This window comes from Salvia splendens, chromosome 1, assembly GCF_004379255.2.
Source record: "Salvia splendens isolate huo1 chromosome 1, SspV2, whole genome shotgun sequence".
NCBI classification, from domain to species: domain Eukaryota; kingdom Viridiplantae; phylum Streptophyta; class Magnoliopsida; order Lamiales; family Lamiaceae; genus Salvia; species Salvia splendens.
This window is the reverse complement of record NC_056032.1, coordinates 23,523,741-23,538,649: the sequence shown is the minus strand read 5'-3', so window position 1 is coordinate 23,538,649 and position 14,909 is coordinate 23,523,741. Positions and strand designations below refer to the sequence as shown.

The following is a 14,909-nucleotide window of genomic DNA, read 5'->3' as shown; positions in this document are numbered from 1 at the left end:
GGGAGTTACATGGGAACTGTGGTACAGGATTTGTCAATTGAAGAAAAAAATGGTAAGAATAGCGTCGGAACTGTTAATTGAAAAAGAATAAGTGAAGAAGGAAGGAGATGGTGAAAAGAGAAAATAAGGAAAAGTCTGATGAGGAGCAGGCGCTCACAAGAGTCGCCCAAATTTGTTGCTCAGCAGATCAATTCTCTCTATATATATAGGGATGTATTCATATTCTTTTTCTATTTTTTGTTCTATTGTCCAACTGAATCTCAGCCCTTCATTTTCAATATCTGATGGTCGAAAATAATGCCTCGTGAATTTAATTTAAATGATTAAAAAATAGAAAAGGGCCTTTTTGGTATACACATTTGAGTTGGATATGGTAAGTTGCTTGATTTTCTCCATCAAAAGATTGCAGCGGTTTTTGTTTTGGAATTACACAAATCTTTCTTCTCTTTCATCGTTTCTTCTCCAAACATTCTCCATTGAAGACAATCGTTGTTCTACACATTCTCTCTAAAATTTCCTCATTTTTTTTTCGTCGTACAAAATCGCTTTTATTGGAGCAGTCGTGCATCCTTTTCGTTTTCTTCAACAATGGAAGAAGGTAATTTAATTTGTTCCTATGTTGATTATTAAACTGATTTGTTTACTTAAAAACCGATTTGGTGGAGTAATCGTTCATTGCAATAAAGTTTTCTTAGCCTTTTTGTTTATATGTGTTATACAATTTCAGGGTTTAGTTTAAGATTGGCCGTGTTTGATTGTTCGACGCACGTTTCATGTATTCCCCAAGGGTTTACCAATCCTTGGGGCTAGGGTCTAGTATGTAGTAAGTAACACAACCGTCGCCAACGTCCACAAGTTTCAGGCATTCTTTTAGGATTTAGATATCATCTCGGCTAGGGAGTAGTTTTAACTGATAAACAAAATGTACAAATATTACTGGGTAATGGTTTTTATTGACTCTTTAATGGACGATTTCTGATCTGTAATGTATATGTTTGCTGAGCCGTTTTTTGCGATTTTATACAGTGGTGGTTGTACCTGAATGTTCTCCAGAATTGAAGCCCGTCGTTGGTCAGAAGTTCCAATCACTAGATTTTGCTTTTGTGTTTTACGATGTATATGCTCGCGTTGTTGGTTTTGATACGCGCAAACAAGGAATGAGGAAGACGGACGGTGTTACCACTTGGTATTATGTTGTATGCAATAGGGAAGGCAGCAAGAAGTCGAACGAGGATGACCAATTGAATGCACGTTCTGGTTTTTCTATGAAATGCAAAAGGTTATCCAAGCGTTGTGGTTGTAAAGTGAGCATATCGTTCAAGTTCTTCTCCGAAGGAGGACTTCCAGGTTATATTATTCAGGAGTTCAACGAGGTTCATAACCATTATATGGTTGAGTCAGAGCATCAGCATTTTATGACACTGAATCGAAAGTTGGATGATGTACATCACAAATTCATTCTTGATTGTTCCAAGGCTAATATAGGCCACACACTTACCTTTAAGGTGTTGAAGGAAATGTTGATGTATTTTGTTTTTCGGTTTAGTCTTATTATTCAATTCGTTGTCTTAGTCCTATTAGTCTTACCATTGTCAACATTTTATGCATAATAATTTTACATTTTTAATCTGTTAATGTACATTATTATTAATGAAGTTGTACATTATTGTTTACAACCACTTAACTTACTGTACACAATTATTCGAGTATAGTTCATAATTAGACATATTCTGTACATTATACATAATAACATTGTATTATTAAACTGTTAACGTACATTATTATTCATGAAGTTGTTCATTATTGTTCACAAGGACTTAACTTACTGTACATTATTATTCCAGTACAGTTCATTAATAAGAACATTCTGTACATTATTCGGTTAATTACATCCGTTATACAATTTCTATTCATTTTGTTGTACATTAATATTAAAATCCAGTTAACTTGTTCTACATTATTTTCTTCGTTTTTTACATTATTAAGCAGTAACGTGACATTATTCGGTACTTTACATCCATTATATGCTTTGTGTTAATGACATCATACACTAGTACCAAAATATTATTCTATTTGCAAGAAGTTCAGCGCACTAAATATTGTTCAAAACAGACCAAACCACAAGTCGGCTATTTTCCCTTCCAACGTGAGTTATCAAAAACATCATCCACCACAAGTTGGCTATGTATCCCAGAATCTCCTTTATGTTGAAATGGAGGATAGCTCCGAAACCCAGTTCATGAACAGCTTCCTTCTGCCGTGGAGTTAAGCTTTTTAAATAGTTCAGGAACTCGGTTGGGGTCCGTCGACAGTAGAGATGGTCGATTTTCTTCCCCCCCGGCTTCCTTTTCTTTGCGTCTTCATGAGAGGTACTCGTCTCGGCCCTTTGCTCAGCCAATCTCTCCCTGAACTTTTGCGCAATCGCAATCGGAAGAACATCATCCACCGCTTCGTCAATGTCCAACCTAGGCTGCTTCGCTGCTGTCCAATAATCAATAATGTATCGCATTAATATTATATAATGCACACTACTAACTTTATAGTGTACAAAAGGAAGCAAATAATGCACGAATGAATATAACATTATATCAACCATTGACCTTTTACGAAACCGATTGATGTAATTTAAAACAAAAAACATAATATACACCACTCCCTACAATAATGTACAAATGGCAGCAAATAATGCACAAATGAATATAACATTCACTCAATAACAGACATTTTATGAAACCGATTGATGTAACTCCAAACAAAAAACATAATGTACACCACTCCCTACAATAATGTACAAATACTCCAAGAATTCAAAAGGCAAATGCAAGAGATTGCTCACCTGCAGTCTGGGTGGGTTGGCTTTTGAAAGGTCGGCCTCTTTTCGTCATTCTGGATCTGTGAGCCGAACCAAAAATAAAAACCGGATAAGATTTTCTCTACCAAATCGCCCAATGCACAATTGTAAACTATTAATTACCTAAACTTCAATAATGGACAGAACCCTAGCAAAAATGTACACGATTTCATGCTTTACAGAAAAATTGACAACATATGTTAAAAAATCGTAAGAGTGTGTCAGATAACTAAAATTGACCAATACACACATCTAAAGCAACAATGAACTAAAAGGGGTAAATAATGAAGATAAACCTACAACAAATGAACAAGCTGTTATGAATTACCAATCAAATCGACCAAATTTTTGCCAAAATAGTGATCGCGTTTAGTAGAAAACTCTGAATCTTCGACTTTATGGTATTTTTACGACTAAAATCTACTCCGGGACTGCTCTATTACCGAAAATCGAAACTTTGTAACCCTACCTTGTTGTCGATTGCAAATCTTCCACCGATTAAAACGTTGTTGCGTCAAATGAAGGGCGTTAATCCGGCATAAATCGAATCTTCCAGTGAAGTTTGTCCGATTTTGCAGAGGATAGTGTTTAGAAATGAGAGAGAAAGGGTTTTGATCGTGGGTTGAGGGATGAGAGAGGTATTGTGTGAGAGAGAGTGATTGGATGGAAGGTCAACCGGTTTCAATGAATATCCCGTTGAATTATCGCGCCTTCCATTTTGAAACGTGTGGAATCCCCTGTTTGTTTACAGTTATACCCTTACAATGTTCAAAATTGAACTAATAATGCAACACGGGATCACATATCTCCTCTTAATCTAGTCTGTCCATTCCACTAATCTAATGGTTGATATTAAGTAAGAACTTAACACTAAAGGGGCAATAGGACCTTAATGCTCCCCTATATATGTATATATATATATAGGGAGATAATCAAAATAAAAATGCATTTAAATCCAGAAATGCAGCCCAAATCTTGGCCCTAGGATTATATGATCTAATGGTCAATAATTAAGCAATTTCAGGTCATATTATAATATTTGGGTTTAATGTCATGCTAAGATCATTTTAGGTCATGGTTTGTTAGCATGACCTAAAAGTGCCCTACGTATGATATTGTTCTGCATTTCTGTATTTAAATCTAGTTTTGCATAGATCAACCCTATATATATATATATATATAGTTGTGATCATATGATAACCCCTAAATCACGTAATAACCCTATAACCAAATCTGGACCACACGTTTTTAAAATCACGCGGTCTAGATTCAAACATAGATTTACTTCATAAAAAAAAGGCGCGGGGGTAAATACGTCATTTCGCTCATTTAAATTTCTGAATTTTGCTCCATTCTTTCTCTCTTTCTCAGTTCGATTCTTTCCTATTCTCCGCGATTTGGTTTCAGATTTCCATAATCTCCAGATTTCCATAATCTCCAGATTTCCTTCCGATTATTTCCATAGACTCCAGATTTCCTTCCGATTATTTCAATAGACTCCAGATTTCCTTCCGATTATTTCAGTAGACTCCAGATTTCCTTCCGATTTGGTTTATTATTCAATAATCTTCAGATTTTCATTGATTATCTGTTCAATAGCTGTCAGAATTTGCTTCGATGGAGACGTAGCAAATAACGAAGGTAACAATCATTATCTATTATTTAGCTTATTGATTGTGTTCATATTTTATTTTATTGATCGTTTTGATTCATGTATTGAATTTGTTTTTTGATGAATATTAGCTGTCGATTGGTTTATGTTTCTGATGTACTGAAATTCTTATTTAATTAAATTATGTATTGCCGTTTTTGTGTTAACATGATAGTTTTGGCTTATAAATTTTAGGTTTGCATCATAAAATGATAGTTTTGCCGGATACAATGATATTCTGAGTTGATAGTTTTTGGTGTATAAAATGATACTTTCAGCCGATAGAATGATACTTTCAGCCGATAGAATGATAGTTTTGTCGGTTAGAATGATACTTTCAGCCGATAGAATGATAGGTATTTTTGGTGTATAAAATGACATTTTTGTTTAATAAAATGATACTTTTACCTTATAAAATGATAATCTAAGAGGATAAAATGACAGTTAGCTTATAAAAATGATAGTTTAGCTGGAGAAATTGCATTTAAGCTGATAAAATGATACTTTTTCCGGATAGAATGATACTTTCAGCCGATAGAATGATATGTATTTTTGGTGTATAAAATGACATTTTTGTTTAATAAAATGATACTTTTACCTTATAAAATGATAATATAAGCGGATAAAATGACAGTTAGCTTATAAAAATGATAGTTTAGCCGGAGAAATTGCATATAAGCTGATAAAATGATACTTTAACGTGACAAAATGACATAAAACTGATAAAATGATACTTTTGTCAGATAGAATGATACTTTCAGCCGATAGAATGATAGGTATTTTTGGTGTATAAAATGACATTTTTGTTTAATAAAATGATACTTTTACCTTATAACATGATAATCTAAGCGGATAAAATGACAGTTAGCTTATAAAAATGATAGTTTGGCTGGAGAAATTGCATATAGGCAGATAAAATGATACTTTAACCTGACAAAATGACATAAAACTGATAAAAGGATACTTTTGCCGGATAGAATGATACTTTCAGCCGATAGAATTATAGGTATTTTTGGTGTATAAAATGACATTTTTGTTTAATAAAATGATACTTTTACCTTATAAAATGATAATTTAAGCGGATAAAATGACAGTTAGCTTATACAAATGATAGTTTAGCTGGAGAAATGCATATAAGCTGATAAAATGGTACTTTAACGTGACAAAATGACATAAAACCGATAAAATGATAGTTTTGCCGGATAGAATGATACTTTCAGCCGATAGAATGATAGTTTTGCCGGGTAAAATGATACTTTCAGCCGATAGAATGATAGGTATTTTTGGTGTATAAAATGACATTTTTGTTTAATAAAATGATCCTTTTACCCTATAAAATGATAATCTAAGCGGATAAAATGACAATTAGCTTATAAAAATGATAGTTTAGCTTGAGAAATTGCATTTAAGCTGATAAAATGATACTTTAACGTGATAAAATGACATAAAACCGATAAAATGATAGTTTTGTCCGATAGAATGATACTTTCAGCCGATAGAATGATAGTTTTGCCGGGTAGAATGATATTTTCAGCCGATAGAATGATAGGTATTTTTGGTGTATAAAATGACATTTTTGTTTAATAAAATGATACTTTTACCTTATAAAATGATAATCTAAGCGGATAAAATGATAGTTAGCTTATAAAAATGATAGTTTAGCTGGAGAAATTGCATATAAGCTGATAAAATGATACTTTAACGTGACAAAATGACATAAAACTGATAAAATGACATTAAAATGATAAAATGATAGTTTCTGATGATAGATTTTCCTGATAAAATAATACTCTGAGTTGATAAAATGATACGTTTTCTGATTTGTAGGTTTGTACATTCCTGTTTGTGATGATGCTTTGAAGCCAATGATTGGTATGAAATTCAATACATTAGTAGAAGCATCTGGTTTCTATGAACACTATGCCCGTTCAGTTGGTTTTGGCATTCGTAAACTGGGCAACAAATCAGTTCATGGTATTATTAAGTGGCAGTATTTGGCTTGCAGCAGACAAGGCTCTAAGAGTTTTATACCTGGTCATGCATCCAAATCAACTGAAGTGTCTGTTAAGAGGCGTAGGTGTCGGTCGTTTAGGTGTGAATGTCTTGCTAAGCTCAACTTGAGATATTTTTCAGATGGTATTAGCAGCGGGTATGAGGTTTATCAGTTTGTTGAGTATCATAATCACTTAATGGTTGCGGATGAGCATAGGCATTTTATGACGGCCAATCGCAGTCTGGATCCTATCCATCGAAGTTTTATGGAGGATTGCGGCAGGTGTAATATTGGTCCCACTCAAACATTCAAACTTTTGAAGGAGATAATGGGTGGACCTGAAAATGTTGGATGTGATATTATTGATATTAGAAATGGTTATCGTGATATTATGTCCAATATTGATGGTTCAGATGCTCAAATGATTTTTGATTATATGCGTTCTCAAAAGGAATTATCTGATGCCTTCTATTATGAAATTGAGGTAGGATCTCATGGAAAGTTAACTAAACTCTTCTGGGATGATGCCATTTCAAGACGAAATTATCATATGTTTGGTGATGTAATTTCATTTGATTCAACATACAACACTAACATGTATATTACTTTTGTTGCTAAAAGACCTAAAATGATAATTTTTGCTGATACAATGATACTTTTTGCTGATAAAATGATAGTCATAGCTGATAAACTGATATTTTTCTGTATGTATGAAAATATAACTCAGTTTTATGTTATGTTTTGAAGGTATTGCATGATTTTTGCTCCATTCACTGGAAAAGATAACCATTCCAGAGCAGTTACATTTGGAGCTGGATTGTTATCAAGTGAAGGCAGAGACTCATATTCTTGGTTGTTTGGCTGTTTTGTTCGATGTATGGGGGTTGCACCCAAAATGATTATCACTGATCAAGATTGGGGGATGAAACTTGCTGTTCAACAAGTACTTTTACAAACAAGGCACCGATGGTGCATGTGGCATATTATGGTTAAGGCGTCAGATAAGTTGCCCAAATCCTTGCTTGGTAGTGAAGATTTCAAAAAAGAGTTTAATGCATGTGTTTGGTCTGATTTGTTAAAGCCTGATGAGTTTGATATAATATGGAATGATATTATGGAACGGTATGGATTAGAAGACGTCCACTGATTTGGATCGATGTTTGAAGATAGAGAATTCTGGGTTCCTGCTTATTTTCGAGATTTTCCCATGGGGTCGCTTCTTAGGACTACATCGATGTCTGAATCAGAGAATAGCTTTTTTAAAAACTACACAAAGCCTCGTGCAAATCTTGTACAGTTCATGAATTTCTTTAACTGTGCTGTTGGAGATCAAAGGAATGCCAATTCACGATTGAACTACTTGGATTACTCAACTATTCCTGATTTGTCAACCCAATTGCCTATTGAGAAGCATGCATCTACAATCTACACTGATAATATTTTCAAACATGTACAACAGGAAATAAGTATGGTATGTGAGATTGTTTCGATAACTGTTGAGGATAACATCAAGATGCATAATGTCAAGGACCAATATCGTAGAACATGGGATGTTAAGTATGATTGTAAGCAAGACACATTCGAGTGTAGTTGTAAGAAGTTTTCCAGAATTGGTTTGTTATGCTGTCATATATTTTGTTTGTTGAAGAATAAGTCTGCTAATCTAATTCTTGAGAAATATTTTGGTCGAAGGTGGTTGAAGAGCTCTTTACTAAAGGCAGCACATGGTCTACCATCTGAGGAAATACAACCATTTGAACGTGTGCTCCATTTTTAACCTTATTGTAAAAACTCTACTTTTTCAGTCAGAGAAATGATAGTATTTATTGTAATAATGTTATCTTTTACCTTGCAGATTTGGATGAAAAGCAGGAAGTTAAGAAAAAGTTGTTCTCCAACTTTTATCGATTAGTCCAAAAGTCTGAGGGAAGTATGGATCATCTGTCTTTGTTATGTGTTGGTCTTGATGATTTGGAAGAGCATATATTTGGAAATTGTGCAATACCTTCAGTCATTGAAAAGAAAAAGATGGTTGAGGAATTTTATGGAATGGCAGTACCTGATGTAATTGATGTACATCCTCCAGATGTTGTTAGAACCAAAGGATCAGCTAGTGACAAAGTATCAAAGAGGGAGAGTGCAATAAGGAAAGCAAATAAGCCTCTACGACGGTGTGGTAAATGTCATGAGATGGGTCGTCATGATTCAAGAAATTGTGGTAGAGTCAATGAGAAGACAGATTGAAGCCATTTGATATAAAATGATACTTTCAGCCGATAAAATGATACTTTCAGCCAATAAAATGATAGATATTTTTAGTGTATAAATGATAGGTTTACTATATAAAATGATAGTTTTGCCGTATAGAATGATACTCTGAGTTGATAAAATGATAAATGTTACGCGCAGCAGATAAAATGATATTTCTAACCTATAAAATGACAAAATTATACTTGCAGCCGATAAAATGATATTTCTGACTGATAGAATAATACTTTGAGTTGATAAAATGATACTTTTGTTTATAAAATGATACATTGGTCATAAAATGACACTTTAACCTGATAAAATGATAATATAAGCTGATAAAATGACAACAACCTTATAAAAAGATATATAAGCTGGAGAAATGGCATATAAGTTGATAAAATGACATAAAAATGATAGTTTTGCCGGATAGAATGATACTTTAAGTTGATAAAATGATACTTTTGTCTAATAAATGTTAGGTTTACTATATAAAATTATAGTTTTGCCGGATAGAATAATACTCTGAGTTGATAAAATGATAAATGTTACTCGCAGTAGATAAAATCATATTTCTAACCTATAAAATGACAAAATGATACTTGCAGCTGATAAAATGATATTTCTGATTGATAGAATGATACTTTGAGTTGATAAAATGATACTTTTTGTTTATAAATGTTAGATTTACTGAATAAAATTATAGTTTTGTAAGGGCAAAATTGTCATTTCGTTTTCAAATTGGCGCGTCGATAGAAAACGTGAACTAGACGCTAAATTTAATTTCTCTGACACTCGAACCCTCCAATTCGCTTCCAAACTCTCCGATCGCATTCAAACCGTAGTTTCTTCAGTTTCGAAGGTAAATCCATCCAAAATTCTATAATATGACGTCGGAAAACCCTCAAGCATCATCGAAGAAAGGTTGGATGAAGTTTTTTACGTATTTTACTTTTGTTTTTGCTTGATTTTATCATTTTTCCTGCGATTCTCCTTTTTTTTATATTCTATAGTTTTTTAGTGTAGATTTAGAGTTACATATGACAGCATGATGAATTTACTTTGAATTTACTTCATACTTGGTTTTGTATCATCAATACATACCTTGTTCCATATCCTAACTCAGCCGTTTTTAGATTCTAAATCAGCGGTTTATTCGAAGAAGTTTATCATTATTTAGTATCTCAGTGAATAATTTTGAGCTATATTAAGTGTGTATTCATGAATTTGACCACTTTTTTTGTATGTCTTCCAGCCTCAAAGCGTGGGAGCTCACAAACCAACGATGAAGAAGAAATGCTTTCCAGAAAGAAACAGAATAAAGGAAAGAGTGTTATGGAAGTACCTTCGTCTGATGAAATTAAAAGTTCAATTTGGGAGGCTGCAGATGCTATTAGTAAAATGATGAGGTATATAAAGGATGCTCCAGGAAATACCAATAACACCAATTGCTTCAAAGTTGTAGCTATAAATGCACTAAAGATGGTTGGTGTTGAGGTTGATCAAGGGGAGCAAGCTGTGTCTAAGACAATTGAAAACATGACACAAGTTATGGAAGAGGATCAAGAAGATGATCCAGAATGGATTCAGCTTATGGAAAATATGATGGAAGCCCATGATGAAAAATGCAAATTAGTGAATGAAGGCACATCAATTTTGCCTGATATTAACTTGGGAAAGAAACCAGTAAGTTGAAGATTAGGAAACAATTTATTTACTTCTTTGAGTTTTTATTCATATGTTATATCACATTTCACTATTTGCAGGAGACAAATGATTATAATCCTTCAACCGAAATAGTAGTTTACAATCCAGAAAAGGTAAGTGTTAAGCAATGATATATCTTATCCATTCACCAACACTTTTAACAAACATGAAGTGAACTATATGTCTTATATAGTGAAGTTTTCGTATCATTCTTGCCCTGACAGGCAATTGCTAGGATTAAACAATTGGAGAGGATGGTCCAGGCCAAAACAAAGTTTACATTGAAGGAGTCACAAATCTTTTTGTGGATTATGAAAACATATGAATTAAATGAGTAAGATTTATATTATAGTTGTGATTTAGAAGAAAAATATACAAAAGATGTGCTAACACACACACATATTTGAACAGGGAGCCATAGTGTATGATGATAATGTCATAACGGTAACAAAAAGAGAATTCTGTTCACTATTGCCACGTACTCTAATAGAAGTGGGTGTGATCAATGCATGGGCTTCTTATTTGAATAATATGGAAGGATACAGGGCTCTATCTTCATCAAGGCGCCTCTTTTTCACAACATACCCATCCGTAAGAATAATATAAATTTTGAAAAATAAATTGCATGGTATATGTTCATTATAAAGCATGTCTATATATATGCTTGTCTATCATCTTCATCAGCAGCAGCATCGGGAAGTTTCTCTCCTAATACACAAAAAATTTCAGTGTGTTAAACGATTTATGTCATTATATAAAGTCAAAGTATCATTTTATCCACTGAAACTATCATTTTATCCCTTGAAACCATTATTTTATCAAGTGCAACTATAATTATATCAAGTGCAACTAGAAAGTTTATCATTTTACCCACTGAAACTATCATTTTATTCCCAGAACCTATCATTTTTAATTATTTCCATCCAGATTTGACTTGTCTCATCTTTCAGCTGTATACAATTGTTGACCGGCCTTATGGGGTCGACCTCATGACTCTGATTGATAGATTCTGTGACAATGTACAAACTGAGGTTGAACAAATTCTGTATTTCAAATGGGACGATGTAGATTTGGTAAATACTGAACACAATTGATTATTTGTTATATTACTAATTGTTTTTGTTCTGAAATTATTATTATTATCTATGTAGGTGTTCTTTCCAATATGTGCTGCAGAACATTACTATACCATATGCTTCAGATTTAGTACTAAAAGTATAGTAGTGATTGACAATTCGAAGAACGCTGACGATGAGGACGTATTAATCAAATATGGAGGCATACCTGAAAACTTTGTAAGTATACATGATATATAGTGAAGTATTTTTGTGATTACAGTGAAGTATAGCACTCTTTATAGTGAACTATATTTGATATTCATAATGATATATTGCAGATATTGTTTTTTTGTCATTTTTTGACAAAAATGGGGTATCACAACCAAAGCAAATCAATAAAGGATGCAAGCATAGTAAGGCTCAAAATGCCTTGGAGAACAACATCTAATGTAGAAGATTGTGGAGTTTTTTTTATGCGACATTTGGAATGTTATTATCGAGAGCGTGAACAAGATTGGAATTGTGGATTAACTGCAAGAAGCAAGGGTATACTCCAAAGACTAAGAGCAAAGTATTGCAGCGCATTATTATTGTCGGAAAAAAACCATGAGTCATTGAATAACTTGTCACTAGCATCAAAGCATTATGAAGAATATGGGAAAACAAATAATACAGATGTGGAAAAAATGATTGTAAACTTCAAGCGTTCATGAACTATTGTAGAAAACTTCATTTAAATTCAGTAGCAAGTACTTATTGTACATTAATATCTTGTTTACTATTTAATTCAATGTTGTGTTGTATCTATTTACTTCACTGAATAGGGAACTAGTGTTTTGTGAACAAGAGTGAAGTAAGATACGAATAAGAGTGATGTGTTTTGCTTGATAAAATGATACTTTTACTGATTTGTAGGTATGTACAAAAGCGCGGGGTAAATATGTAATTTCCCTCATTTAATTTCTGAATTTCGCCAAAGAATACTTAAAATGATAAAATGATATATGTTAGGTTTATTGCATAGAATGATAGTTTTGCCGGATAGAATGATACTCTGAGTTGATAAAATGATACTTTTGATTGACTGATAAAATGATAAAATGATAGGTTTATTGCATAGATTGATTGTTTTGCCGGATAGAATGATACTCTGAGTTGATAAAATGATACTTTTGACTGTCTGATAAAATGATAAAATGATAGGTTTATTGCATAGAATGATAGTTTTGCCGGATAGAATGATACTCTGAGTTGATAAAATGGTACTTTTGACTGACTGATAAAATGATAAAATGATATATGTTAGGTTAATTGCATAGAATGATAGTTTTTCCGGATAGAATGATACTCTGAGTTGATAAAATGATACTTTTAGCTTATAAATGTTAGGTTTACTGCATAAAGTTATAGTTTTGCCGGATAGAATGATAGTTTTGCCGGGTAGAATGATACTTTCAGCCGATAGAATGATAGGTATTTTTGGTGTATAAAATGACATTTTTGTTTAATAAAATGATACTTTTACCTTATAAAATGATAATCTAAGCGGATAAAATGACAGTAACCTTATAAAAATGATAGTTTAGCTGAAGAAATTGCATATAAGCTGATAAAATGATACTTTAACGTGACAAAATGACATAAAACTGATAAAATGATAGTTTTGCCGGATATAATGATACTTTCAGCCGATAGAATGATAGTTTTGCCGGGTAGAATGATACTTTCAGCCGATAGAATGATAGGTATTTTTTGTGTATAAAATGACATTTTTGTTTAATAAAATGATACTTTTACCTTATAAAATGATAATCTAAGCGGATAAAATGACAGTAATCTTATAAAAATGATACTCTTAGTTGATAAAATGATACGTTTACTGCTTTGTCATAAAATGATAGGTTTATTTCATAGAATGATAGTTTTGCCAGATAGAATGATACTCTAAGTTGATAAAATGATACTTTTGACTGACTGATAAAATGATATATGTTAGGTTTATTGCAAAGAATGATAGTTTTGCCCGATAAAATGGTACTCTGAGTTGATAAAATGATACTTTTGCCTATAGAATGATACTCTGAGTTGACAAAATGATAGTTTTGCCGGATAGAATGATACTCTGAGTTTATAAAATGATAAATGTTACTCGCAGAAGATAAAATCGTATTTCTAACGTATAAAATGATAAAATGATACTTGCAGCCGATAGAAATATATGAGGGCAAAGTTGTCATTTCGTTTTCAAATTGGCGCCTCGATAGAAAACGTGAACTAGACGCTAAATTTGATTTCTCTGACACTCAAACCCTTCGAATCGCATCCAAACCCTCCGAATCGCTTCCAAACTCTCCGATCGCATTCAAACCGTAGTTTCTTCAGTTTCGAAGGTAAATCCATCCAAATTCTGTAATATGACGTCGGAAAACGCTCAAGCATCAAAGAAGAAAGGTTGGATGAAGTTTTTTGCTTATTTTACTTTTGTTTTTGCTTGATTTTATTATTTCTACTGCGATTCTCCTTTTTTTAGATTCTATAGTTTTTTAGTGTAGATTTAGAGTTACATATGACAACATGATGAAATTACTTCGAATTTACTTCATACCTTGTTCTATATCCTAACTCAGCAGTTTTTACATTCTAAATCAGCAGTTTATTTGAAGAAGTTTATCAGTGTGTATAGCAAATGTGTGACTATAGCGGCAAAACTCATATTGATAAAGCGAATAGTTGAGATCCTTTAGTTTATCAGTATCTGCAGCCATATCCTAACCTCATGACCTTATTAAAACGCTTTGGTTTAAAAAAATGTATGCAGCAATAATGCAGATTCGAAGAAGTTTATATGAGTACTGATTTTGTGATTAGTGTTTTGTTCTAACCTCCTGACCTTAAGTGACAAGTTTTGCTCTCTCTCCTGTTTTGAACTCATTGAAATTTAGGTGATAAAATGATAGTTTCAGAATATAAAATTATATTTTCAGGTGATAAAATGATAGTTTAATGTGATAAAATCATAGTTTCAGGTGTTAAAATGATACTTTGACTTTATATAATGACATAAATCGTTTAACGCGCTGAAATCATTTGTGTATTAGGAAACAACATTCCTGATGCTGTTGCTGATGATGATGTTAGACTCTTAATGTTGATTTCAGAAGGTAAAATGATATATCTTTTGTGTATTAATGATAAATCTCTAAATTGAAAATGATAGTTTCAGGGGATAAAATTATAGTTGCACTTGATAAAATTATGGTTTCAGGAGATAAAATGATAGTTTCAGGTGATAAAATGATAGTTTTAGGGGATAAAATGATAGTTTCAGGTGATAAAATGATAGTTTTAGGGGATAAAATGATAGTTTCAGGGGATAAAATGATAGGTTCAGTGATAAAATGA

The 14,909-nt window shown here is 32.6% G+C and overlaps 1 protein-coding gene across 1 annotated transcript; it reads left to right on the top strand.

The window, feature by feature from the left end:
• The first annotated feature begins 588 nt into the window (after positions 1–588).
• Positions 589–7,642, top strand: LOC121752354 (protein FAR1-RELATED SEQUENCE 5-like). Its single transcript, XM_042147415.1, has 3 exons — positions 589–598; positions 1,027–1,525; positions 7,243–7,642. Exons 1-3 carry the CDS (start codon positions 589–591, stop codon positions 7,640–7,642), a joined length of 909 nt encoding a protein of 302 aa, XP_042003349.1.
• Positions 7,643–14,909: the final 7,267 nt, after the last annotated feature.